Below are 25348 nucleotides of genomic sequence, written 5' to 3'. Positions count from 1 at the left end.
TGCTCGTGCTCGCGCTCTCGCGCGCGCTCTCAAATAAATAAATAAAATCTTTCTTGCTCTCAAATAAATAAAATCTTTAAAAAAAAAAGGAAAATCCGCCGGAAAATACCACCCCCCGCCGACTCCACCCCTCACGGGATTTTCCCAGGCCCTTCGAGGCGCAGCGCGTCCGCGTTCTCACTCTGCCCCTTTGCCCAGGCAGTTCTGGGCGGGAATTCAGCACCCACCACACCCCGCGTAGAAAGATCCCCGTGGAAATTCCTTAGGAATGATCGGGGCGGGGGAAGGGACGTGTTTCTGGCTGATGAGTGACTCTCTGGCCCATCAGGCCCATTCTCCGAAGGAAGGGCCCGAACGTCCCCGGGGGCCCCCTCCCTTCCCCTTCTGCTGCGCGACCTCCCTGGCCCTTCTGAGGTCTCCATGGCGACGCGGCGCGCGCCCCACAACAGGAAGCCTTGGGCGGTGCGGACTGGCGCTGGGAGACCCCAGGGTCCCTAGGCTTGTCGTGGTAGATGCCAAGTCTTGGGGTCACACGCGCAGGCGAGGCCTTGGCGTGGCGGGGGGGGGGGCGTGCAGGCGGTCCAGAGACTACGCTCGCCCAGCCCGGCCCTGACGGAATTAGCGGGTGCAAACCTCCGCACGTAGTCAGCGCGGGCACCCAGCGCTCAAGTTTCAGCTGCCGCGCCTACCACTTGGAATTTAACCATCTCTTCTCCCCGCCCCACTTGGGGGCCGGGGAGCTGTTTCCCTGAGGAAGGGAAGGGTCCGAGCGCCCCCTTTCCACTCAAGGTTTGCGGCCTCAGTTTCCCCGAGGAGCCTGGGAACCGCAGGGGGGTACTCGGCGCGTCAGGACCACGCGGCTTCCTTCCTTTTTCTGGAAGCCGTGAAGATGTCCCCAATGCGGAGGCCGAAAGGGGAAGCGAGGCCGCGGGGGTGGAAGCACCCATCGGAGGGGGGGGATGCAGGGTCCCGGACGTGATGACGCCGCTAGTCCTCACCCCCAGGTTTCGCGGACGCCAGAATGTGCCCGGGCTTGCTCCTGCGGCTTCTCGGGAAATCTGTCGGCTGGGCAGGTACATGTTCCTTGGGGAGGGGCGCCCTTGATAGAGAACGCCCCGAAGGGATTTCTGGGCCCCCATCCAAGCGAGGGACCCTGCACTCAGTTAAAGAGGCCGGCATGCGCTGGGGCGTCAGAATTGAGTCCGAATCCCCTCGCAGCTCGGAGCCTCGATTTACCCCTCCGTGGAACGGACTCATTAACAGTCCCTACCGTCCAGGATAGTTGGCAGTATTCAGTAAAACGTTTAGCGCAGCGTAAACGCAGAACCACGGTCAGCGGGGACCCGGGACCCGACCCCTAGCGCCAGGAGCGGCCCCTGGGGCCCGCGGGGCCGCTGCGGCCCCCGTTGCTTCAACTCGGAAATTCCAGCGCTCGAGAGGGGGGACAACACAACTTGAGCTCGATACCCTCTCCATCCGGAAATGCCGGAGCCCTCCTTCCGGAGGGGAAGGCACGAGGTTTCCGGGAAAGCAGCCCCGCCCCCTCTGTCCCCCCGTGCCCGGCCAGGCCACTATAAAAGCTCCCGCGCTCTCCAGTAGCGCAGTCCGCGCCGCACGCCTCTGCGCTTCTGCCGCGCGCTCTCCGCCCTCCTTTGGCCCGCTATGGCTCCCGGCACCGCCCGTCCCGCGCTGCCAGCACTCCTGGCCCTGATCGGAGCTCTGCTCCCAGGTGAGTCAGGGGTGGGGGCTGCCGTCGTGCCAACTCCCGGGGTCCAGGATGTACTGGGAGGACCGACTCCCGGCCAGCTGGGGATAAGCCCCAATCGTACTTACGTAGCTATTTGTGGGAAGTTGGGGCTAGAGTCAAAGACAACAGCAGTGGGTTCGAATCCAGACCCTGGGTCAATCCGATGGGTGGCCTCAAGCTACAGGTTGAGCCTCCCAGAGCCTCAGTTTCTCAGCTGTAAAATGGAGAACGCAAGAGCCGCCACCTCGAAATGGTTGTGTCCTGGCCCAATGCCGCACCTGGCTCCAGGACTCGGTCAGACGGTATGGGGACGCGTCCGGCGCGAAGTTGAGTAGGCTGGGGACCCCCCCCCCCAACACAAACGTACATTCTGTTCCTCATCCCCTACCCCTGGGGAAGTCCGGGACTGCTTCTGCTCAGGGGAATTCCAGGGCTGACTTGCCCAGGGACCAGAGGCTGAGACTGAGACGCCCCAGCACCCCTCCACCAACTCCAGTCTGGAGGGAGGGGAGAAAGGGGGGCAGTGGGTCACACATGGCCATCAGTGTGGGGAAGCACGATTGTGGGGAAGGGACACCTGTGCTTACCAGCTCAACAAAGGGTTCTAGTCCAGATGCCAGGCTGGATTCTGCTGCTTTTTAGGTGAGAAATGTGACCTCTCCCAGACTCACCACTTCACTCTGAGAAATGGGAACCATCCCATTACTCTTGGAGAATTCACAGAGCTGCCGTTTCCCACGCTTCCCCCTCAGGTGGAGTAGACCCAAAGCTGAGGACAGGAATCTTTGGAGGAGGGAGAGAAGGGGTGGGCCCAGACAAGACATTTTTTTCGTGTATTGCATTAGCAGGAGCCGGGATGACTATATTCACCCACCTTACAGATGGGGAAATTGAGGCCTGGAGAAGGGGAGACCACTTGCCAGAGGGAGTAGGGAGCCAGCTTAATTGGAACCTCTCCATTCCCGGAGGGCTAGCCCCCTCCACCTTACATCTTAGGAGGGAGAATAACACTGACTTCATGTCCTTTCTCTGCTAAAATCCTCCATGGTTTCCCTTTGCCCTCAGAAAGAAGAACAAGTCCTTGGCATGGTCTGTACCGCCCACACAATCTTCTGACCTCCTTTCTCCCAACTCTTCCTCCTCGCTCACTCTGCTCCGGCCACCGTGCCGCAGGGCCTTTGCACTTGTTCCTTTTGCCTGGAATTAATTTTTCCGTTCTCTGAATGGCCAGCCCCTTCTCATCATTCGCACGCACATTACCCTGTCGCCAAGGCACTGTCTGTTCTATCACCCTGTTTTGTTTTTGTCAACTCGTATTAACATCTGTTATTAATTATCTTGTTTGCCTGTGAATTTTTCTGTCTCCCACACTGAAGGCAGAGTTTTGTCTCATTCAAGGCTATGCGCCCAGCACCTAGCACAGGCTGGGTACGCGGTAATTGTTGGTGAACCCAATTTGTAATGCCTGTCCCCTCCTCCATCTTTTGTTCTAGGACTTGGAGGTGCGCAAACATCAGCGCACCCCCCAGAAGCCATCATACCCCGAGGAGGCTCTATCCAGGTGAACTGCAGTACTTCCTGTGACCAGCCCCCCATCTTGGGCCTGGAGACTCAGTTGAGTAAGAAGGAAGTGGCCCATGGGGACCACTGGAAGGTCTTTGAACTGAGTGACGTGCAAGAAGATAGCCATCCAATATGTTTTGCAAACTGTCACACACAGACGACGGCTGCAATGACCCTCACCGTGTATTGTGAGTGGCTGGGCCCGGGGGGTGGGACTAGGCAGGCTTGGTGGGGGAGAGGTGGGCGCGTGGGGGTCTCCGCAGGCCAGGACAGCCCTGGTTGCTCGGTGGTGGGGCCTGAGCTGACTCACTGAAGGACTGGTGGGCCCATCTTCAGAGACCCTCATTGTCCTTTGAAACCCCTTCTTGCATTTTCTTGGGTGCCTTTAGCGCATTACAGAGGTTCAGTACAGTCGAATACTCTAGGCCTCTTTCAACATGTCACAGATCCTAGATGTGACTCTTGAAAAGAAGAGACCCTTTCAAAGCAGCCGGGAGACGGCATTTTTCACGTATTGGCAACAATCAAAAGACTCGCTAGCAGCTGTGCTGGCCAGACTGGGGGGAAGCAGGCAGTCCTGGGCCATCGCGGACAGGGTGGAAGCTTCAAGAAGCACAACCCTGAGCAGGGAAAGGGGTGTCAGTTCTCCAAGTGACACAGGTCCGTGTGCTTGGACATAGAAATCGCACTCCTGGGAGCCGGGCTTCCACGTGGCCCCATCCACGAGGGAGCTGGACAGGGCGTACGATGGGCTTATTCATCGCGGCTTTATTTGGAAGGGCAGACGTTTGCAAGCCACTCGGGCGTAGAGGGCGGGGGAGATAAACCCTCGTTTGACCATGTGGTGGAATAGTATGTAGCTGCACAAAAAAAAAAAAAAAAGAGGAAGCTCCTGTGTCCCCAACAGAGAATGAGCTCCAAGGTGTACTGTCAAGTTTCAGGGAAGGAGCTACGCCCAGGGTGAGTGGCCTCCATCCCCGGCGTTAAGGAGCAGCACGGCCGGGCGAGGGACGCCTGTTTTGGCACATGAAGGAGGCGTGAGAGGAAACGCAGGAAGTGATAGTATTAGCTGGCTGTGAGCACAGAAGCTGGGGGAGGCTGCTCTGGGGGAGGGCAAGGGGCGAGCTGTCCCAATGTGCCTTCTTTTCCTTGGGGCATTTTGCCCTGCGAGAATTACTATTACCATAGGCCATAAAGAAAGAAAACGCGGATGCGAACAAAACAAAACGAAAAGAACAAGGAAGGAATAAACTAAAGAGAACTGGCCGACTGGTCTTGGGATCAGCCAGTCTCGGGTTCCGCTCCCAGCGTGGCCCTGACTAACTGGGCGATGGTGGGGGACATGGCTTGTTGAGTGAATTTCCCACGAGCCCTCCTCGCACGGGTATGGTGACGCCGTGAGGCATAAAGAACATTCCACCTCACGGTGCCCGGGCAAAGGAAGCCTTTGGGAAAATAGCAGCTTTGCTTCTGACCTGGAGCGTGTTTGAGTAGATGCTGGCCAGGTGAGGAGAGTCCCCGAACATTCCCGGTGGCCTGTGAAACCCCAGGCAAACCTCCCCGAAGGACTTCTGCATTTCAGCCTGCTAGCTGAGAGCCCAGTGCTCCAAGTTGGAGTCCTGGCTCTGTGACGTTTCTCCCTCTGTGCATTTGGGTACCAGACTTTGCCCTCATTTCTCCGGCTCTGTGAAATGGAACAGATGCCCGGCACACAGTAGAGGGGTCCCCTAGGAGGCGCGCTATCTAGTTCTGTCCCGCCCCACCCCCAGTATAAGGATGAGGCAGGATCTCTGGGTGGCTGAGCTTTCTCTAGAAAGAATGAAGGTGTTAACTCCTGTAGGAGGTGACCCCTAACTGGGCCTTGAAGGTTGAGTAGGAGTTGATAGACAGACACTCAGGACAGAGGGAAGAGCCTAGACAAAAGTTTGAGTGGGAAAACATGCGGATGGGGGGAGGGGTGTTAGGAGGGGCTGAATACCAACAGATTGGTGTGATTAGAGCTGAGGTGGGCAGGGCCTCAAATGCCAGGTCGAGGAGCTGAGACCTTCTCTGCAGAGTGATAGGGAGCCATGGAGGGTGTGTGAGCAGGCCAGGGTTCTGGATAGCAGAAGGCTTACGGGAAGCCAGAGAGCAGTTGGCTGTGGACCTCGTCCAGACCACATGTGTGGGCAGTGGCTGGGTACAGGAAGGGAGGGCAGACAAATATTTGAAGAGTGAAGTAACCAAGACTGAAGGTTGGGGCTCAGGGAGAGGTCCAAGCAAGACAGACCTCCTCCCCCAGTCTGACCTTAAGGGCAAGGATCTGGGCTCGGAGATGTGAATTCCATTTCGGCGGGGGGAGGGGGGGTGGCTGAGGTTTGAGGTTTACACCAGCTCTGCAAATTCGTGTTTGCAGCAGGTGGTTAGAGGTAAGCACTGGACATCTGAGGGGTTTCTTGCCCTTTTATTTCCTAAAACAGCTTTATTGAGATATCGTGTACATACCATAAAAGACACCTCTTTGAAGTGTACAATTCAACACATTTTAACGTATAGAGTTGTACAACCATCACCACGATCTAATTTTAGAACATTTCAGTCACCCTGAAAAGAAACCTCATGCCCATGAACGGTCATTCTCTCTGCCTCTTAAGTGGACGAATAAAAGTCTTACCTCCAATTAACCCATTTTACAGCTCAGGAAACTGAGGCTCAATTTCTACAACTATTGCAGAGGCGAAGTCACTCATGTACAGCTCACAGCAGCGAAGCCCCAAAGCTAGGCGTCAGCCCTGACACTTCAACAGACATTTCAGCGGCTCTTGGGATGGGAATAGCAGTCCTTAAGACCCCTCCCTGGGAAGCCTGGGGTGGGGGTCTCAGTGCTGAGTCCTAGCTCACTGGGCCGCTGCTCTCAATTTTCACCAGCAGTCCAGGCTTGATATTCTGTTACCTCCTGCGGAGCGGAGACCCTAAGCCCACGTGTTGTGTGTTCGGGGGATATTCAGAGTTTCATTTTGAGTGTCTGTGGGTTGTTCTTGCATTTTTACCATTTCAGGGGCTCGCATGGCACATTTGAGAACTTCTTTCCCTTAAAGGGGGGCTTCTGAAAGCCCTCGAGTCAGTGTGGGTGGCTCAACCTTATTCTTTCTATGAATATAAAGAGCCTACTGTGTACCAGCGGTGCGTCAGGGGGCAAAGCAAAGACCCCTGCCCTCCCAGGCTGGCCTTCTGTGGGGGGGACTTAGAGGAGAAACAAGTTAGCTGAGTAGATGTATGTCACCTTCGGATGTCAGACGGTGAGAGGTGCTTTGGAGAAAACTAAGGCCAAGAAGAAGAGAAGGGGGAGCAGGGGGCTTTTAAAAACAATCTACTGGACCCAGCAGCTTAAATTTCCTGCATTTATTTGACGGGACTCCCGGTGATAGACTTTGAGGTTCTTTTCCACTTTCCACTCTCAGATGCTGCAGTGAATAAAGAATTGCTTTTGCCGCCTTCCCAACCACCTGGGGACTTCCCACCGGTTTATACTGAAGCTCTTAACATTCCTGCCTGGCTTAGGTGGTTTGGGGAGTGTTTGTCAAGAGTGGAGAGTGGCGGGGCTCCTGGGACAGGTGCAGCCGGCGCCCCAGCGCCCCCTGCGGGCGGGCAGCCTGTCCTGCTCACACACCACCACCCCCCGCCCCCTTAACACCCAGGGACCCCGGAGCGAGTGGAGCTGTTACCCCTACCCCGCTGGCAGCCCGTGGGCGAAAACTTCACTCTGCGCTGCCAAGTGGCAGGCGGGGCGCCCCGGACCAGCCTCACGGTGGTGCTGCTCCGCGGGGAGGAGGAGCTGAGCCGAAAGCCGGCCTTCGGGGAGCCCGCCGAGATCACGGCCACGGTGCTGGCGGGCAGAGACGACCACCTCGCCAATTTCTCCTGTCGCACGGAACTGGACCTGAGACCCCGAGGTCTGGGATTGTTCCAGAACAGCTCGGCCCCCAGGCAGCTCCGAACCTTTGGTGAGGCACTGGGAAGCCGCCAGAGAGGATGGGCTCAGGGGGTGTTCCTACTTGGGGTGCGGGGAGGGGAGAGAGGCCTCTGGTCGTGGGGGTGCTAAGGTGGTGACCTAGATTACAAAGGCTTCTGGAAAGAGCATGTTCTTGGCCGTTGGCGTGGGGTGGTCTGGGATGGGGTGCCCTAGCTGCAGGATCTTCTGAGAAGACTGTAACCAGGCGTGGGTCCCGGGACAGGGGGTGACCCAGGCCACAGAGTCTCTGGAAACCAGAGGATGTCCCAGATGGGGGAACGAAAATGCCCCCAAAAAGGGGCTTCGGGTTGCCTGTCCCCTCTCTATTCTCACGCACCCTCTCTCCCCAGTCCTGCCAGAGACCCAGCCACGCCTTGCTACCCCCAAGATTGTGGAAGTGGGCACACAGTGGACTGTGAACTGCTCTCTGGATGGGCTGTTCCCAGCTGTGGAGGCCGAAGTCCACCTGACACTGGCAGAACAGGAACTGCACTCTACACCCCTGTACGGCAAGGACTCCGTCTTGGCCACGGCCAGTGTCAAGGCGAACGCAGAAGAGGAGGGCACACCGCAGCTGGCGTGTGTGGTGACACTGGGAGGCCAAGACCGGAAGTGGAAGGAGAATGTGATACTGTACCGTAAGTCAAGATGGGGCGGTGCTTCCAAGGGGTGGAGCCAATACTGGGGGCGGTGCTCACTGTGTGCCCACTCCTCGCAGGCTTTCCCGCACCCAACCTGACCCTAAGTGAGCCAGAGGTCTCAGAAGGGACTGTGGTGACTGTGGAGTGTGAGGCCCAGGCTGGAGTCGTGGTGTCGCTGAGCGGGCTCCCATCGGGGACTCCAGCACCCAGAGCACAATTCCAACTAAATGCCAGCGCTGCGGACCACAGACGCAGCTTCTCCTGCTCTGCTGCCCTGCTCGTGGCTGGACACCTGCTGCACAAGAACCAGACCCGGGAGCTCCGCGTCCTGTGTGAGTGGGGCCACTGGACAATCACCCCTAATCCCTGGGACCCAACCCATAAGACTCCATGAGCTCCTGCCCTCTGAGCCTCCCCCCCCCCCCAGTCCTCTCCCCAGATTCCTCCCAGTCCTAGGTGGTGAGGGGTGTCCTCCTGGTCCCTCACCCCCTCCCTCATCTTGCTGTGTTTCTCCAGATGGTCCCCGACTAGACCAAACGGATTGTCCGGGAAACTGGACATGGGAGGAAGGCTCCCAGCAGACCCTGCGGTGCCAAGCTTGGGGGAACCCGGTTCCTGAGCTGAAATGTCGCCGGAAGGGGGATGATGCTTTGCTACCCATCGGGGACCTGAGGCCTGTCAAGCGGGAGGTTGCGGGCACTTACCTGTGTCAGGCCCGGAGCCCCCGTGGTGTGGTCACCCGCGAAGTGGTTGTGAATGTGACTTGTGAGTGTGCTGGTGTTTAGGGCTGGGCAGGGCAGGGCCAGTGAGCCTGGCTCAACCCTCATCACACCCTCTGTCCACACAGACTACCAGAGCAACATACTCATCATCATTCTGGTGGCAGTTGCTGGCATCCTAGGAACTGTGAGCACAGCGGCTTACCTCTATAACCGCCAGCGGAAGATCCAGAAATACAAACTACAGAAGGCCCAGGAGGCGGCTGCCATGAAGCTGAACACACCGGCCACGCCCCCCTGAACGGGGGGCCAGGACCCCACCTCCTCCTCAGCCCCCCACACAGTGGCAGCGGTGCCACATTGAACAACGGTGGTCGTCGCAAGCCATGCAGCTCCGCCCACCTTCCCAGGATGCCTGAGGTCAGGATAGAGGCCTCAGGATACAGACAGCACTTGGGGTCCTGGCACCTCCACACTTAGGATCCCCAGGCCTCCTACCTACCTGACCTGGAGCCACAGGACTGAGCCACAAGGAGGGGGCAGGACTTGGGGCATGACTGTGAGGGATCTCAAAGCCTGACCTGTCTGGGGCAGGGTGTGGCACGACACTCAACATGGGACGCCCAACTGGGAAACAGTGAAATTCAGCCCTGCTGCGTGTGCTGAGGCCCTCCAGTCCTAAAAGAGAAGTAGCCTGCACAGACACAAACCCCATGGAAACACATACCCCCATACTTCCTCTGACAGATGCCAGCTCCAGCCCTGCTGGCCCCAGGCTGTCCCCAAATTTTGATGGTGACATATTTATTAATTTGTTCTTTTACCAGCTATTTATTGGGTGCCTTATATGTGGGCTAGAATGGTAAAGAAGAGGAACATGAGTTCCTGTCCTCAGGGAGCTCTCAGTCTAACCTCATTCAGGGTTGCCAGGTACAGTCGTACTAGCTGTGCACTGCACAGGAGTACCTGGCAGAAGAGATCAAGTGGGGCTGGAATTTCCCATTCCATTGGCGAAGCTGCTTTCCTCCAGAAGGGGTCTGACAATGGTGATATGGTTAGTTGGTGACATGCCCAGGGACAACCCACTGAGCCCCGACTCCTCCCCCATCACGGACACTGACCTGTTAGCCCCCTCTCTGCCCATATGCATCTCAGTGCTCACAATGACACCTTGGCAGCTAAACCACGGAGTTCCATGAAACTATGCCCAACCCGTGTGTTCACCTTGTCCTGTTTCCATCTCAGTGGGCCCATGCAAGAACAGAGCACTCTGGCAGCCCCAGGTTCCTAAAGAGATGAGGGGTGCAGGCAGTAGGGAGGAGAGGCCTGGGAAGATCCACTCCCAGCTCCGGAAGCCTCTCTCCTGCTAATAAAGCTTTTTCATATGCGCCTGAGTTGAGGGGAGGTGACCCATCCAGTTGGAACCCTTTCCAGCCCTGTCCTCCCACTTCCTCCCCCAGGAAAAGGCTGCTGGTTCAAGGCCCACCCCTGAGGCTCTAATCCAAATCTGGGGCTTGTTAGGACCTTTTGAGACTCAAGCGAAAATTAAAGATTCTTCTCCAGAAAACTCTCTGACCCTTGCTTTACAAAGGTCTGGAATCTCGTTCTTGAGCTGAGGGAGGGGCTGAGGGGCTTACGTACTGCAGGTTCCTAGGCCCTCTAGGGGCCTCCGTCTCTCTGGGTGGGGCTGCAGGGGCGGGGCTGCAGGCCTCCTTATCTCCAGAGCCAGCCCTGGCTCCCTGGCGCTCGCCCCTCAGTCTGGGCCCTTTGCCATGGGGTCTCTGCTCCCCCTCTCGCTGCTGCTTTTGCTGGCGGCCGCCTACCCGGGAGGCGGGAGAGCGCGTCGGCGCCGGGGAGCGCGGGCGCAAGGCCCGGGAGGCAGCTCCCCGGCGCCCTCGGAGACCTCAGAGCCGTTCTGGGTGCGCATAAGCCCCCAGTTCAAGGCGGTGCAGCCGGGGGGCTCAGTGTGGCTCAACTGCAGCACTAGCTGTCCCCTGCCGGAGAATTCCAGCCTCAGCACTCCGCTGCAGCGGGGCCAAACGCTCAGTGGGCCCGGCTGGGTATCCTACCAGCTGTTGGACGTGAGGGCCTGGAGCTCCGAGGTGCGCTGCTTCGTCACCTGCGCTGGAGAAACACGGGGGGCCAAGGCCAAGATCACCGCCTACAGTGAGGGACGCGGGTTCAGGCCTTGTTGGGGTGAGGGGAGGGGGACGGAGGGGGTATTTAACAGTCGCGCTAGGGGGCGCACGCGGCCCTGGCTCAGAGGCCCCCTCTTGCTTTAGAACGGCCGCAAAGCGTGATCCTGGAGCCTCCACTCGTAGTGGGCAATGAGTACACTCTACGCTGCCACGTGACGCACGTATTCCCCGTGGGCTTCCTGGTGGTGACGCTGAGGCGCGGCGGCCGGGTCATCTACTCTGAGAACCTGAAGCGCTACACCGGCTCTGATCTGGCCAACGTGACGCTGACGTACACGTTGCCCGCCAGGCCCCGCGACTTGTGGAAACCGGTGACCTGCCACGCACGCCTCAGTCTTGATGGCTTGGTGGTCCGCAGCAGCTCGGCACCCATAACGCCCACAGTCCTCGGTGAGGCACCTTTGTAATCCTGGGCACTGGAGGGGAGGGGCAGCGAGTCAAGCGGGAGCTCCAGGCGGGTGGTCCTGTCTCCCAGTGCTCCGTTCCTAATTCTCAGCTCCCGTCCCCAGCTTGGCGCCCCGCGCCCAAAGCCTTGGCCTCCACCTCCATCGCAGCCTTTGTGGCGATCCTCCTCGTCGTGGGGGCCGCCTACTTGCGAAACCGGCCACTGGTGCAGAACCAGAGTAAAGAGAGGAGGGTCTCTGCCGGCCGAGCTGGAGGAAGAAGGAATGTGGGGCAATTTGGGGAACCCTGACTGATTCAATAAAGTCCTCCTCAGTCAGCCTCTGCCACACGGCCTAAAGGTCCCCCACTAGTGCGCCTCCTCTGAGGAAGTGGTCTTGTTTGGCCTGGCCTCAATCACTTTCTCCAAGCTCCTCGCATCTCTGAGGGCATCTGAGGTTTCCTCATTCTCATCCACCTGGGGACCCGGGGCCCCCAGTCCCTCTGCGTTCCCAGCCAAGTGTGGTAATACACCTCCCCTGAGGGCATCATCAGTGGGGTGCACATGGGCATAGCTTGGGCACTGGAGGGCTTTGGGTTGTGGAAGGGTTGGCTCACAGTATGGTCCCCCCCCCCATTGGCTCCGCCGCGGCCACGCAGCAGCTCTGATTGGATGTTAAGTTTCGTTTCCCATCCTCCCCCCGCGCCTCCACTACAGACCCAGCACTTTCCAGGACAGGGGTGGAGCGAGAACTGACCCCCACAGTTCACCGTTAGCGCTGGAGGTGAGAGCGCAAATGGACGGGGTCACATGACACACTGAGGGACGTAGATACGAAGAAAAGGTACCCATGTTGTCACTGCGGGGGAGGAACAATCAGATGGCCCACGTCGGGTGTCACAGACTCGCGTTCTGGCGACGTCTCGATAATCACTGGGCCTGGTGGGCACATGCGGGGGGTGTCAAAGCGTAGGGCCCGGATGCAGGGTCGAAGTGTCATAGTTGGTCTCTCGGTCTCGCGTGGACACAGAAGCCGGGCGGCACTGGATATCTGGGAGGGCCGGTGCGGTCCAGGGCCCCGCCCACCGCGCCGAAAGCGGATTCAGGGGCGCTCCTCCGCGGCTTGCGCTCACACACGCCGCGTAGACACGTGCCCGCTGCACGCTGGGTAAATACAGACCCGGAGCAGAGCCGACCCTAATTTAGACGTCCGCGAACGCTGCGCGCACGCACACGTGTTCCCGACTCGCTGGCACTTTCGTCCCCACCCCCTCTGTCGCGTGCGGGGGCGGAGCCGGAGGGGGACTAGAGGCGTGGCTATAGCCCTCAGCTCCCCGGGTCAAAAGGAGAAAGATCAGTGAGGGAGGCATCCCCACACCCTTTCCTAGAATTGTGCCTTCCCCCATTCTGCTTTACAGATCTCTCTTAGCCCTCAAACCAATCCCTGGCCCAAGGGGCGCGGGGGTGGGGTGGGGGAACTAACTATGGGGGCGGAGCTCTGAGTCCAGCTCATTACCACAGCATCCAAGCTAGGGGTAGGGTGGGGGGAGTGAAAAGGGCAACCCAGCATCCCCCGACCTCGGCTTCGCCGCCGAGGATGACGCGGGAGCGCGCGGCCGCCCCCAGAAGGCTCCGGGCGATGGGGAGGGCCTCCACGTAGACCCCGGGGGTCGCTTGCTCCTGCCAGCACGCCTTCGCCGAGGCCGGGAGCTTGGAGCACGCTCGCCCTCCCGCCCCCCAGCCGCCTCTGCCGCCGCCCCCTCCTTGGAAACCAAGTTACCAACGTTAAACCAATCCCGGAACGCAACTCTGCCTCCTCCACAACCCACCCGCCGCGCCGTCCTCTCGCCCAGCTCAGCGCTCGCGCTCTCCTCGCCTCCTGCGCTTCCCCCGCGGCGGCGATGCCAGGGCCCTCGCCGGGGCTGTGCCGGGCGTTGCTCGGCCTCTGGGCTGCCCTGGGCCTGGGGCTCTTCCGCCTCTCAGGTAAGAGCCGGGTCCTGGCTCAGGGTGGACAGGGCGGGGGCGGAGCTCCGGGACCAGATAAGCGGCCACAAGCCCCTCCCGGCTCCGCCCTCGTCTCGCTCTACTCCCACGCTTCTGCCCCACCTTGCGCCCGGGCCTTTCCCTCTATCCCTCTTCCCATCAACACAGACTGGAGACCCAGCTTCCAGACTCCTCGCTGGCCCAGGTATCTGCCCTACCCTCTTCGAGATCCTGGGTGCTCTTCCGCACCCATCTCATGCCCTGGAGACCCCGTGTCTCCCTTGTCCCTTTCCGGGGTACCTCTCCACGCTCTGTTATGCTCCATGGTCCACGGACTGACATCCTCCTCAGTCGTGGTCCGGAAAGACCCGATCTCCCCAACTGCTGTGACTCAGAGGCGCTATTCCCGCTCCATCCGGAGCCCTGGCAACCGAGTCCCTCAGCTGTTACCGCGGTTCCTTCCATGAGCCCAGTCTCGAGTCTTCTTTCCGTGTTCTTCTCCCGGGTTTGGGGTCCTCACTTATCCTTGACTCAGCCTCATCTCTCCTTTGCCGTCGCCTCAACCAGTCTCCCCCTCTCTGGCAAGAACCCTGAGAACCAGTTCGTTTTCCTTCCTCCACACGAGGTCCCCTCTTCCCATCATTGCTGTGTGCGTCAAAGACCCCGTCTTTCGTCTCATCCCCCCTCCCCGCATGCTTTCCCATCACTCCATTGGCACCTTGGAGTCCAGGGCTCTCTGCTGCCATGTCCCAGAGACGCCCTCGAGGTTTGAACCCTGGGAGCGCGCCTCCAAACCTGAGGCCGGGGCAGGACGCGGGACTTCTGAGTTCTTCCTTGGCTGTGGCCGCCGCTAATTCCCCGGGAATCCCTGATTCGACATAGGGGCACTAAGATCCCAGGAAGGTGGCTCCCTAGGCTGAGCCCACGTTTCCCTGGTCAGCGGTCGCGCAGGAGCCCTTTTGGGCGGACCTGCAGCCCCGCGTGGCGCTCGTGGAGCGCGGGGGATCTTTGTGGCTGAATTGCAGCACCAACTGCCCACGACCTGAGCGCGGTGGCCTGGAGACCTCGCTGCGCCGGAATGGGACCCAGAGGGGTTTGCGCTGGCTGGCGCGGCAGCTGGTGGACATCCGCGAGCCGGAGACCCAGCCGGTCTGCTTCTTCCGCTGCGCGCGGCGCACGCTGCAGGCTCGTGGGCTCATTCGCACTTTCCGTGAGTTCTCAGCGGCCACGCTCTCACTCTACTATTTTCCCTTCCTTGCAAGCCCCGCCCCCTGGGTCACAGGGTCCTCCCCTTCATGCTCCACCCTCTGGATCCCCAAGCTCTCCGCCTCTGGGACCCTGGGTTCCACGCCAAGTGCCTCTGAGCCCAGGCGTTTCCAAGAGCGGTGGTTCCCCCGTTGCAGAGCGACCGGATCGTGTAGAGCTGGTACCGCTGCCTGCCTGGCAGCCTGTGGGCGAGAACTTCACCCTGAGCTGTAGGGTCCCAGGCGCTGGGCCTCGTGGGAGCCTCACATTGACCCTGTTGCGGGGCGCTCAGGAGCTCATCCGTCGCAGCTTCGCCGGGGAGCCACCCCGAGCGCGGGGCGCGGTGCTTACGGCTACAGTACTGGCGCGAAGGGAGGACCATGGGGCCAATTTCTCTTGCCGCGCGGAGCTGGACCTGCGGCCGCATGGCCTGGGGCTGTTTTCAAACAGCTCCGCCCCCAGAGAGCTCCGAACTTTCGGTGAGTGGGTGGAGGGAGCAGAAGGGGACGAAAATGGGTCCGGCGAGTGTTTAAGAAGTTTGAAGGCAGAGAGCTCTGAATTCCAGTGTTTACTTCAACATACACCAGCTGTTGTTTTCCTGTCTGTGCCTTGAGGATAATACGATAAGATAGTGCAGGTAAAGAGCTTAGTACATACTGAGTGTTCGATGCATTATATTCAAGCTCTGTTCTTCGACACCCAGCCCTGTCTCCGGACCCCCCGCGCCTCGCTGTCCCCCGGCTCTTGGAAGTGGGCTCAGAAAGACCCGTGAGCTGCACCTTGGACGAGCTGTTTCCAGCCTCGGAGGCTGGGGTCTACCTGGCGCTGGGGGACCACAGGCTGAGTCCCGATATCACCCTGGAGGGGGACGCGCTCGTGGCCACTGCCACAGCCACAGCTAACGCAGAACAGGAGGGTCCCAGGCAGCTGGTCTGCAACGTGACCCTGGGGGACGAGAGCCGCGAGAGCCGAGAGAACGTGACCGTCTACAGTAAGAGGGAGTGAAGCGGGACCGCGGCGGCTCAGGGGTGGAGACAGAGGGACCGGAAGGCAGGGGAAAGAGTGGGCGGGGCCTTAGTATGGGAGTAGCCGTGGTCCCAGAGTCCCTAAGGGGTGGGAAAGTTGGAGGACTGAGACTGAATAGTTGTAGAGGCGGAGTCTGAGCCGCCACGGGAAGGGGAACGTCGCAAACCCAGCGAGGACCCGGTAAATTTCTGGCCAGACAACCTCAAGGGGGCGGAGCCTAAGCAACCGGAGAGGCGGAGCGCGGTACCTACAGTTTGGCGGAGGAGCCCAGAGAGTTCAGGCAGATAAGGGGCAGCCTCGACCCGCAGGAGGGGCGTGGTCAGTGGACTCCCGGCCAATGCCCCGTCCCCAGGCTTCCCCGCGCCAGTCCTGACCCTGAGCGAGCCCAGCACCCCCGAGGGGAAGGTGGTGACAGTAACTTGCGCAGCTGGGTCCGGAGCCCTGGTCACACTGGACGGAATTCCAGCCGTTGTCCCGGGGCAGCCCGCCCAGCTTCAGCTAAATGCCACTGAGGACGACGACAGGCGCAGCTTCTTCTGCGACGCCATCCTCGAGGTGGATGGGGAGACCCTAAGCAAGAACAAGAGCGCCGAACTCCGCGTCCTATGTGAGTTGGCCTTTAACCTCTCGCCTCCCTCGTGATTTCCAAGGCCTGTCCAGTCCCTGGCCGTGTTGTGGAAGTGGGGCTTTTCCTCAAGGACCGTGTCTAGCTTCTCAGTATCCCACGCCCCTGCCTGCAGACGCCCCTCGGCTGGACGATTCGGACTGCCCCAGGAGCTGGACGTGGCCAGAGGGCCCGGAGCAGATGCTGCGCTGCGAGGCCCGCGGAAACCCCGCGCCCTCCGTGCACTGTGAGCGGCCTGACAGCGGGGCGGTGCTGGCGCTGGGCCTGCTGGGTCCCGTCACTCGTGCTCTCGCCGGCGCTTACCGCTGCACTGCGGTCAACGTCCAGGGCCAGGCAGTCAAGGAAGTGACGCTGACAGTGGAGTGTGAGTGGGGGTGCACAAGACGCATTTCTGTTTCTCAGGGTCTAGGGTTAACTAGCCTACAGGGTCTGAAGTGTGTCTTTGGGCAGGATTTTGGGAAAGGGAAGAGGCTGGTGAGTGGGATTAGGGGAAGATCTTGGAGAAGGAGGGAGGGGGAGAGGTGGACGTGTCCCTAAGGGTCTGGGGTGTGGCACGTGGACAGATTCTTGGGAAGGTGGGCTTTCCAAGCCGTCTAAGAATTTTTAGGCCAAAGACTTGGGGATGATTCTGTGGGCACTTTGTAGGAATCAGAAAAAAGGACTCAAAACAGCTCACCACTCCACCAGTGTAAAACCTCTTTGGTTTATTGTCTCTGGGCAGGGCACAGCCTGCCCAGCCCTTTGTGGCCGCCCTCGTATGGAAAGAGGGTCTAGGGACATGAGGCCAGTCCCCAAACCTCAAACCCAACAACACTCCCTTCTCCAGACGCCCCATCACTGGACAGCATGGGCTGCCCAGAACACATTACATGGCTGGAAGGAACAGAGGTCTCGCTGAGCTGTGTGGCACATGGGGTCCCACCGCCCAGCGTGAGCTGTGTGCGCTCTGGGGAGGCCGAGGTCGTCAAGGGCCTGCTGCATGTGGTCCGGGAGCACGCAGGAACCTACCGCTGTGAAGCCACCAATGCTCGAGGCTCTGTGACCAAAAATGTGGCTGTGACAGTGGAATGTGAGTGAGGACAACGCAGGGCAAGGTGGGGTATGTCAGGATAACCCTGGCCTGACTTCCAGTCCTTGTGTGACCTTCTGCTCCCCAGATGGCCCCAGTTTTGAGGAGCTGAGCTGCCCCAGCAACTGGACATGGGTGGAAGGATCTGGGCAGCTGTTTTCTTGTGAGGTGGATGGAAAGCCAGAGCCAAGCGTGGAGTGCATCGGCTCAGAGGGCACCAGTGAGGGGATGCTGCTGCCGCTGGCATCCCCAGACTCTAGTCCCAGAGTCCCCAGCATCGCTAGTGAACTGGCACCTGGTATCTACATCTGCAATGCCACCAACCGGCACGGCTCCATGGTCAAGACAGTCGCCGTGAGCACGGAGTGTGAGCGGGGCCGAGGCTGGCGGGAAGTAGGGGTGCCCCAGGGTTCGGGCCCCTCTCTGACGTCCCCATGGCTGCTTTGCAGCACCGCCGCAAATGGATGAGTCCACCTGTCCAAGTCACCAGACGTGGCTGGAAGGGGCCGAGGCTGCAGGGCTGGCCTGTGCCGCCCGGGGTCGCCCGTCCCCACAAGTGCGCTGCTCCCGGGAGGGCGTGCCCAGGCCTCAGCGGCTGCGCGTGTCCCGAGAGGATGCGGGTACCTACCGTTGCTTGGCCACCAACATGCATGGCACGGACGCACGGACGGTTACCGTGGGCGTGGAATGTGAGTGGGAGCAGCACCGGTTAGAGGGCACTCGGTTCCCAAAACAGTAACGTGCAGCAGTGGGATTGCCCAGGGCAACTCAAGGGTACCTCCTCCAGTCCCCCTTCCCGGGGACCGGGATTACCGGTCTAAACCTGAGGGTAATGAAAACTCTAGGGAGCAGGAGCCCGGGCCCCCTCAAATTCTAGGTCGAAAGGGTACTGGTGCAGGTCCCCACCTCTCCTTCAGTGAAGCAGGGCACAGGATTTCAGTGCTGACTACAGCCCGATAGTCGGGGGAGGTGGCTCTGATGGGAGGCCGGATCCCTGCCCGCGCATCTGAGGGGCGTGCTCATTGTGGTGGGCGGAATGGCACTTGGTCAGTGCCTGGGCCGGCTCTGAGGGGCTCCTGCAACTCCTGTCCTCTGCAGACCGGCCGGTGGTGGCCGAGTTGGCAGCCTCGCCCCCCGGAGGCGTGCGGCCAGGCGGGAACTTCACGTTGACCTGCCGCGCGGAGGCCTGGCCCCCAGCCCAGATCAGCTGGCGCGCGCCCCCGGGGGCGCTCAACATCGGCCTGTCGAGCAACAACAGCACGCTGAGCGTGGCGGGCGCCATGGGCAGCCACGGCGGCGAGTACGAGTGCGCAGCCACCAACGCGCATGGGCGCCACGCGCGGCGCATCACAGTGCGCGTGGCTGGTAAGTGGCAGCTGGGGGCGGGGCGAAGGATCTGCAGGGGGCGTGGTCGGCGCCTCGGGGCCCCTGACCCGGTCCTTGCTTCCCTCTCCTTCCCCGCAGATGAGACTGAAGTGGGCCTGGGCAGAAGTCAGGGGCACCCTGACGAGTGGGGCATTGATGGTGGGTTGGGGGTGAAAGGTGGAGGAAGAGGGAACGGACTGCAGCTCAAGGGGAGGGACCCTCCGGGGCTGTGACGGCTGTGAGAGGGGCTTAGTAACGCGGTAGGTTGTGTATGGTAGAAAAGATCCAATTTACCCCGCACTGTGAGGGTGTGGAGAAGAGCTGTTGGAGAGGGACCTGGAGGTGAGGAGGGTCCCACTGAGATCCCCTCCCCCACACTTCGTGTATCTGTGGCGTTTTCCGGGGTGAAGGAATGACCCAGTCCCCCCCTACCCTCATCCTTTTGCCGGTGAAGAGAGTTGGTTGACTTGTGGGTATCCCTGGGGCTAGGGGCTTCTCTCCTCATGTGCTGAGGTGACGAGTAAAATGGGTCTGGGGTCGCACCAGCGCTCGGGGTAGCCTTTGGGGGCTTTCTCCTTTCCCCCACGCCACGCTGTGAGTCCCCTGGGGTTCCTTGCCAGGCCCGCGAGGACTGACCTATGGGGAGGGAGCAGAGGTGGGCGGTCTTGGGAGCCTTGAGCTGGGCCACTCTCTTTGAGGGTCTCCACCCCGCAGGTCCGTGGCTGTGGGTCGCCGTGGGCGGCGCGGCGGGGGGCGCGGCCCTATTGGCCGCGGGGGCCGGCCTGGCCTTCTACGTTCAGTCCACCGCTTGCAAGAAGGGCGAGTATAATGTGCAGGAGGCCGAAAGCTCGGGTGAGGCCGTGTGTCTCAACGGCGCGGGCGGTGGCACTGGCGGGGGCACGGCAGCTGAAGGTGGAACCGAGGCTGCGGGCACCGCGGAGGCGCAGGCAGGGGGCGAGGTCTTCGCCATCCAGCTGACGTCGGCGTGAGCGGTTCCTCTCTCCCCGCGGGCCGGGGGACGCCCCCCAGAGGGACACGGGGGCTTACTTATTGTTCTATTTATTTATTTATTTATTTATTTATTTATTTATTTATTTATTCATTCATTCATTCATTCATTCATTCATTCATTCATTATTTATTCAATTTCAGGGGCGTCACCCCCATTTTCTACCCCCCCCAATAAAGTTTTTATAAAGGACTCTGGGTCCGTCCACTTCAGTCTCTGCCATGTGGGAGCAACCCAAGGTTCCAGTCCCAGCGCCGCGGGTTATTCACACATAAACTATTTTTGCTTGCTTGTTTTTGAGGGCCTACTATGTGTCAGACACACAGCCCAAGCTGCCTTCATGCGGTGTGAGCTGGAGCGTGTTCTCTCCGTGTCCAGTTTCCTGCTCTCAGCCAACCTTGGCCTGGGGTGGGGACGACACTCCTTCCTCCAGCTCCCTGCCCCTTATCTCTTCCGTCCAGCGCTGCCCTCTAACCCCGCTAACTCTTGGGGTGGGAGCTAGGTGATTCCCCCAGGCCTGGTTCCAGGCAGAGCTGAGGCTGCCTTCCCAAGATGGGTGGAGCCCCCTCCCAGGGGTCTGGGCATTGGACCCCTGTCCTGAGGTCCTGCCAGGATGACTAAATGCAGACAGTGGCTGCACTTACGAGTGAGATGTCCCTCCTATTAAAGGGTGCATCCCCGCCCCACCCTCAATGCCTCCTCCATCCTGTGTCCGTCCACGGTGCCTCAGTTTACCCCCAACCTGCCTTTTGACTGCCTGTCATGATTCAGAAGAGACACATGGGTATCAGCTGCAACCCCCTCTGCACACCACCATCTCCCTCACCCCCTACAGCATAAGGAGAGAACAGCTGGCCTCCCCCCACCCTTGCAGTCTCAGCCTCCCTCAAAAGCAGGAACAGAGCCTGAGAGAAGGAAGCAGTCCTGGACAGCTCCCACTCCATCAGCTGCCCTAGGCAAACATTTCCTGAGCAAAGGTAAGAGCAGGAAACGGGGGTTGCTGGGGATTGGGGTGGGAGGAACTAGCGGCTAAGCCAGCATACAGAAGGCAACAGCCCAAGCATGGTGCAGCCCCTCCTGTCACACACACCCTTAACCACCTGCCTCCACTCCCGCCAGCCTCCTCGCGGTTCCTTGAATCCCGCCAAGTCCAGCCTGCCACAGGGCCTTTGCTTTTGCCATTCCCTCTGCCTGGACTGTCCTCACCTCTGAAGTCCCACAGCTAGTTCCTTATCCTCAGGTCTCTACACACATGTCAGAGAGGGCGTGGCTGTCTGTCCTCAGAGAGAACCACCACTGAGGTGGCCTTTATCTCCTTACATACTTCATTTTCTCCTCAGCATCAATCACTACTTGACATTTTTTTTAATGTTATCTATTTATTTGAGAGAGAGTGAGAGAAAGAGACAGAACACAAGCAGGGTGAGGGGCAGAGAGAGAAGCAGACTCCCCGCTGAGCTGGGAGACTGATGCGGGGCTTGATCCCAGGACCCTGGGACCATGACCTGAGCTGAAGGCAGACACTTAACCAACTAAGCCACCCAGGTGCCCACTACTTGACATTCTGTTAGATATTTAATCGAATATTTGTTTACTGTCGCTTTAGAATATTGGCTTCGCTAGAGCAGGGATCTTTGTTCTAGTCACATACAGTGTCCCCATTAGGGCCTGGCACACAGTAGTTGCTCAATAAATGCTGAATAAGTGGGTAAAAACAGACAGGAGTTCACAGGCACACAGTCTGAGACCTTCATGTGTTCAATGTGCATCCCCAAAGAACTCCATGACAGGCCCTGGGGTGGCCTCTCATGGTCAGGGACAGAGCTGTGGCCTTGGACCCCTGAAGTCATGGTCCAGGTGGGAAGATAAAAGTGCATGAAATAACCCCAGAGCAGTAGAGAACTAAAAATTCTGGTAGGTTCTAAGAAGGAGAGCAGTGAGGAACTGAACTACAGCCTGACATAGCATGGGAGGGGGGTATCTATTTTAGACTGGGTGGTCAAGGAAGGCTGCTCTGAATATGTGGTATGGGGGCTCCCCCCCCCCAGTAATGAGAAGGCAGCAGCTATGGGAGACATGGGGGAGGGTGTTCTGAGCTGAGGAATGGTGGGACTGAAGGAGTCAGGGATCTGAGGGCTGAGGAACTGGGCCCAGACCTTCCCCACAGGCTCACCCAAGGGAGACAAGAGGGTTTCACAGGGGCTCTGCCTCCTGGGATATGTGGCCAGGCAGGTCTCACTCACTGCCATGGGGGACCACCCCCACCCTGGCTGTATCCCGCCAGTCCTCCCAGTGAGCACTGGTATCCTGTGTGTTCTGGCAACAGTGACAGGGCTGAGCTCTGGCCAGGGCCCTCGTCTCCTGCGCGGCTTCTGGCTTCAGGCTAGGGACACCGTCTGGTGCGGTTAGAGAGCTCTTGGAAGAGGGGGAGGGGCCACAGAGGGGACTCATATGCAGAAACATGTAGGAAGGGGACACTCTGCAGGCAGGGGTGGAGCTGACGAATAAAGGGACCGCTGTGTGTGTATCACTGTGTGCCAATGTGTGTGTCACCTCAGTGTATCTTCTGTGTGTTGACATGTGTATCTGTCATGTGTCCACGGACACACGTGTCCATCAGCAGATGTGTGTCCGTCAACATGCCTTTCTGTCTAGGGTGTGGTCTGTGTCTTGTGTGTCAGCACATGCGAGTTTGTCAGTGTGTCTTGCGTGTATGTGAATGTGTGTCAGCCCACACACGTATCTTTTTTTTTTTTAAGATTTTTTTAAAGATTTTTTTAAGTCATCTCTACACCCAACATGGCACTTGAACCCACAACCCCGAGATTGAGAGTCGCACCCTGCCCCCACCGAGCCAGCCAGGCGCCCTGTGTCTGTCCTTCTACATGTGTTCTTCGTCTGCACATGGTGGCTGTTGCCCTACATGGGATGTTGTGGTGAATGTGGCTAATTCTCTGTGGGTGGGCTGGTCCCTGTATATACGAGTGTGTGTGTCCCTCAGAATCCTAATGAGAAAACACCTGCCCCCACATTGCTGACGCGGGGCGGGGGGAGGGGGAAGTGTGCCCGAGGTGGGATCCCCAAGTCACAGCGCTCTTTCTCAGAGTAGTTTTGTTCTTTATTGTTACTGCTGTTCACAGGAGTGTCACTGCTGAGAACATTTTCTGAGGGGAGGCTCAGCCACACCTGATTGGACCAGGGGCCAGGGAGGGGGACAGTGGCCCCCTGAGACAGGGACTCTGGAGCCTGAGGCCTGGGTCTTCCACCTGGGATCCCTGAATGGGAGGGGGCAGAGAAGAGGCAAGCTGGACCCCTGGAGACCCAAGTTTTTCCCCCACTCCTCCCAGGAGGGCTTCTGTCCATCTCCCCCACCCCGAGAAACTGAGTCAGGATGGGCTCAGCTGGGTGAGGAAGGGCTTACCCTTCCTGAGTTGGGCCTTGGTGGGGGCCCAGGGACACCCCACATCTGCCACATAACTTCTTGGGCTGGACACTTTTCCTGGGCACCAGCCAGCAGCTGGAGCAGCGGGTGCCGTATTTCTTGTACCTGGGATGGGGTTACGAGAAACCAACATCAGAAAGCAGCAGGGGCCCAGAAACTACCACACAGGAACCATTTTCCCCAAGGGTGAGTGTTTCCCCTCCCAGAACCCCACACTGGCTAAGCATCCAAACTCCTCCCTCCATCCTGAGGACCTGATACCACAGGCATTGCAGAGAGGGGTCCCATCTTCAGCATCTCTCCAGAGTGGGGTCCTTTGGGTCCTACAGGAAGCACAGCACCGGGGCCCTGAAGGGGGAGAGGCCAAAGAGTAAGGGGCAGAGGCCAAGAGTCTGGGCTCAGGAGGCCTGTGCAGGTGGGGCATTTTGTTGGAGTCTCTATGACGGCCCCACCTGGCTCTGGGCCAGCCCTGGGTATTACCAGATCTAAGACAGAGGGAAAGCCAGGAAGGGAGACAGATGGCAAAGCTAAGCAGAGGAGGAAACTGGGGGTGGGGGTGACTCAGCCTGAGTGGAGGGAGGTGCACCATGACTCCTTCTGGATGGGTCTAAATGGGGAAGCAGGATGGGAAGAAAGAGAGGATGGGAAACTGCCCCCCCCAAATATTTATAGCTCTTAAGTCACCAGGACTCACCGAGGGCCTCGCCGCCTCCTGAGCTGGCCTCAGGGCCCCCGGCAGGGCCTGTAGAGGGACCCTGAGAGCGGCTACTGCAGGCCTGGCTGGAGAGTAGACAGGGTTAGCATTGGGGGATCTGTACCTTGTCCCAGGCAGTGGCCCCTCCATGATGATTTACTATCGGGATTAGAAGCATCCCCCAAGGAGGCATCTGATGTCTGAAAGGCCTGGCGTTGCCCCTTCATTAATCATAATAATGATTATTCTGTGAAGAGGTAGGAAATCTGGGGCCAGCCTGCCAGTGTGAGATCCCATTTCTCCCGAGTCCTCACTGCAAGACTCCAGACAAGCGATCGCATCCTCCGCACCTCAGTTTCCAAATCTGTAAAATGGGCTTCACAAGGCTTCACGAGCCTGTATACATCAAGGGCTACCTGTTCCCTCTCATGGTTGTTGTTCCTGACAGGTGGTGGTCATGATCATTACTGGGAAAAACAATGGTAGCAGCAGCCCTCAGTATGGTCGGGCCCATCTCATAAACAGCACCTATGCTCGGACCAGGACGTTGCTGGGTCATGGCAGCAGGGCTGGGGCTGGCACCAGCCTGAGGTCTGGCTCAGAGGCTGGGCCGTTTGTAATGTAGGGCTGGTGTGGGGCATCCGGGAACAGAAGCCTGGAGGCCCCTGCCCCCACCATTATCACTATAACCTGCAAAAGGGCGCCCTCCTCTGGGCCAGCCCCTACCTGTAGCTGGGTATGATCTGTAGGCTGGAATCCGGCTTTATCTGAAACTTCAGGGTCACCCCCTCGAACCGAGGGTCCACTTTCTCAGCGCCCGGGTGGGGCTTTGACTGCTTCCGGGCCCTCCTCTGGGGTAGGGCTGAGGGGGCTGGGGGAGCCTCTGGGGGCCCCAAGCTGCAGCATGGCTGGCTGATTGGGGTCAGCATATTCTTGGCATCCCTTGCCAGAGGCGAGGGTCCCAGAGTCTCCAAGGCCTTCAGCTCCCAGCAGGGCCGCAGGGCTTGGGTGTCCCGGGCAGGGATCTGGACCAGCCCCTCTGCTGTTTCTTGGAGGAAACGCAGGGCAGTGACCGAGTCCTGGCGTGCAGGCCAGAAGGACCTGGGGACAAGGGACAGTGTGGTCACCCCCTTCCCTGGGCAGAACCTATGTAGTCCTCAGAGACATGGGGGCATTGCATGGCCTCTGACCCCCATGTGACCCCCATATGACCCCAAGTATCCCTCGGGACCAGAACTTCTTTCTAAGTGCCAGTAACTGACATGTGACCCCTGGATAACCCCAGGAACCAAAGGTCATGACCCTTTGACCACTGGATCAGGTTCGGGGAAGGGGCCGCTCCTTAACGCACCTGCCATTGGGTCTGGGGCATCCTGGGGTCCTGGGCGCCTGCTGAACAGGGGGCGCCCGGGGCGGCTTAGGGTCCAGACACGGCGGCGCCAGCAGCTCTTGCAGCTTCGAGAAGTCTGGGACTGGTTCGGCCTCCATCACGCCCCGGCCCAGCCCCACTTCCCTAATCGCGCCCGGCCCCGCCCACCCGGAGCCCACTCGATGAGCTCCACCTGAGTGGAGCAGGACGTGCCTGGTGGGGGCGCTTCTGGCAGAGGCTGCGATGAGCCCCACCTGGGCGGGGCGGGGCGAGTGGGGTG

At 59.4% G+C, this 25348-nt stretch overlaps 4 protein-coding genes across 7 annotated transcripts; 3 read left to right on the top strand and 1 right to left on the bottom strand.

Annotated features, from left to right (window-relative positions):
• The first annotated feature begins 1576 nt into the window (after positions 1-1576).
• Positions 1577-10228, top strand: ICAM1 (intercellular adhesion molecule 1). Its single transcript, XM_045774382.2, has 7 exons — positions 1577-1729; positions 3241-3498; positions 6988-7293; positions 7652-7939; positions 8020-8274; positions 8459-8707; positions 8790-10228. The coding sequence occupies exons 1-7, from the start codon at positions 1663-1665 to the stop codon at positions 8960-8962; spliced, it is 1596 nt and encodes a 531-aa protein (XP_045630338.2). The 5' UTR covers positions 1577-1662; the 3' UTR covers positions 8963-10228.
• A 144-nt stretch (positions 10229-10372) lies between these two features.
• ICAM4 (intercellular adhesion molecule 4 (Landsteiner-Wiener blood group)) lies at positions 10373-12278 on the top strand. Of its 2 annotated transcripts, none has more exons than XM_045774387.2 (3): positions 10373-10827; positions 10944-11249; positions 11959-12278. In XM_045774387.2, exons 1-3 carry the CDS (start codon positions 10434-10436, stop codon positions 12015-12017), a joined length of 759 nt encoding a protein of 252 aa, XP_045630343.2. In that variant the 5' UTR covers positions 10373-10433; the 3' UTR covers positions 12018-12278. The 2 variants fall into 2 exon arrangements, with proteins under 2 accessions (XP_045630343.2, XP_045630342.1); XM_045774386.2 differs by lacking the exon at positions 11959-12278 and adding an exon at positions 11369-11580 and having other exon boundaries at positions 10378-10827.
• A 477-nt stretch (positions 12279-12755) lies between these two features.
• ICAM5 (intercellular adhesion molecule 5) lies at positions 12756-19755 on the top strand. 3 transcript variants are annotated; one of them, XM_045774384.2, is made up of 11 exons: positions 12757-13224; positions 14165-14434; positions 14628-14948; positions 15173-15460; positions 15848-16102; positions 16236-16484; positions 16947-17189; positions 17278-17556; positions 17639-17878; positions 18288-18554; positions 19269-19755. In XM_045774384.2, exons 1-11 carry the CDS (start codon positions 13143-13145, stop codon positions 19541-19543), a joined length of 2769 nt encoding a protein of 922 aa, XP_045630340.2. In that variant the 5' UTR covers positions 12757-13142; the 3' UTR covers positions 19544-19755. The 3 variants fall into 3 exon arrangements, with proteins under 3 accessions (XP_087723410.1, XP_045630341.2, XP_045630340.2); XM_087867284.1 differs by lacking the exon at positions 17639-17878 and having other exon boundaries at positions 12756-13224; XM_045774385.2 differs by lacking the exon at positions 19269-19755 and having other exon boundaries at positions 12756-13224; positions 17278-17543; positions 18288-18508.
• Positions 19756-22980: 3225 nt separating this feature from the next.
• ZGLP1 (zinc finger GATA like protein 1) lies at positions 22981-25202 on the bottom strand. Its single transcript, XM_087866671.1, has 5 exons — positions 25051-25202; positions 24426-24800; positions 23700-23785; positions 23260-23353; positions 22981-23110 (listed from the first exon to the last, which is right to left on the bottom strand). The coding sequence occupies exons 1-5, from the start codon at positions 25185-25187 to the stop codon at positions 22981-22983; spliced, it is 822 nt and encodes a 273-aa protein (XP_087722797.1). The 5' UTR covers positions 25188-25202.
• Positions 25203-25348: the final 146 nt, after the last annotated feature.

This window comes from Ursus americanus, chromosome 14 (assembly GCF_024610735.1).
Source record: "Ursus americanus isolate L20-20 chromosome 14, mUrsAme1.1.p, whole genome shotgun sequence".
Classification (NCBI taxonomy): domain Eukaryota; kingdom Metazoa; phylum Chordata; class Mammalia; order Carnivora; family Ursidae; genus Ursus; species Ursus americanus.
Note: the sequence above shows the minus strand (reverse complement) of the source record. Positions and strands in the feature narration are given on the sequence as shown.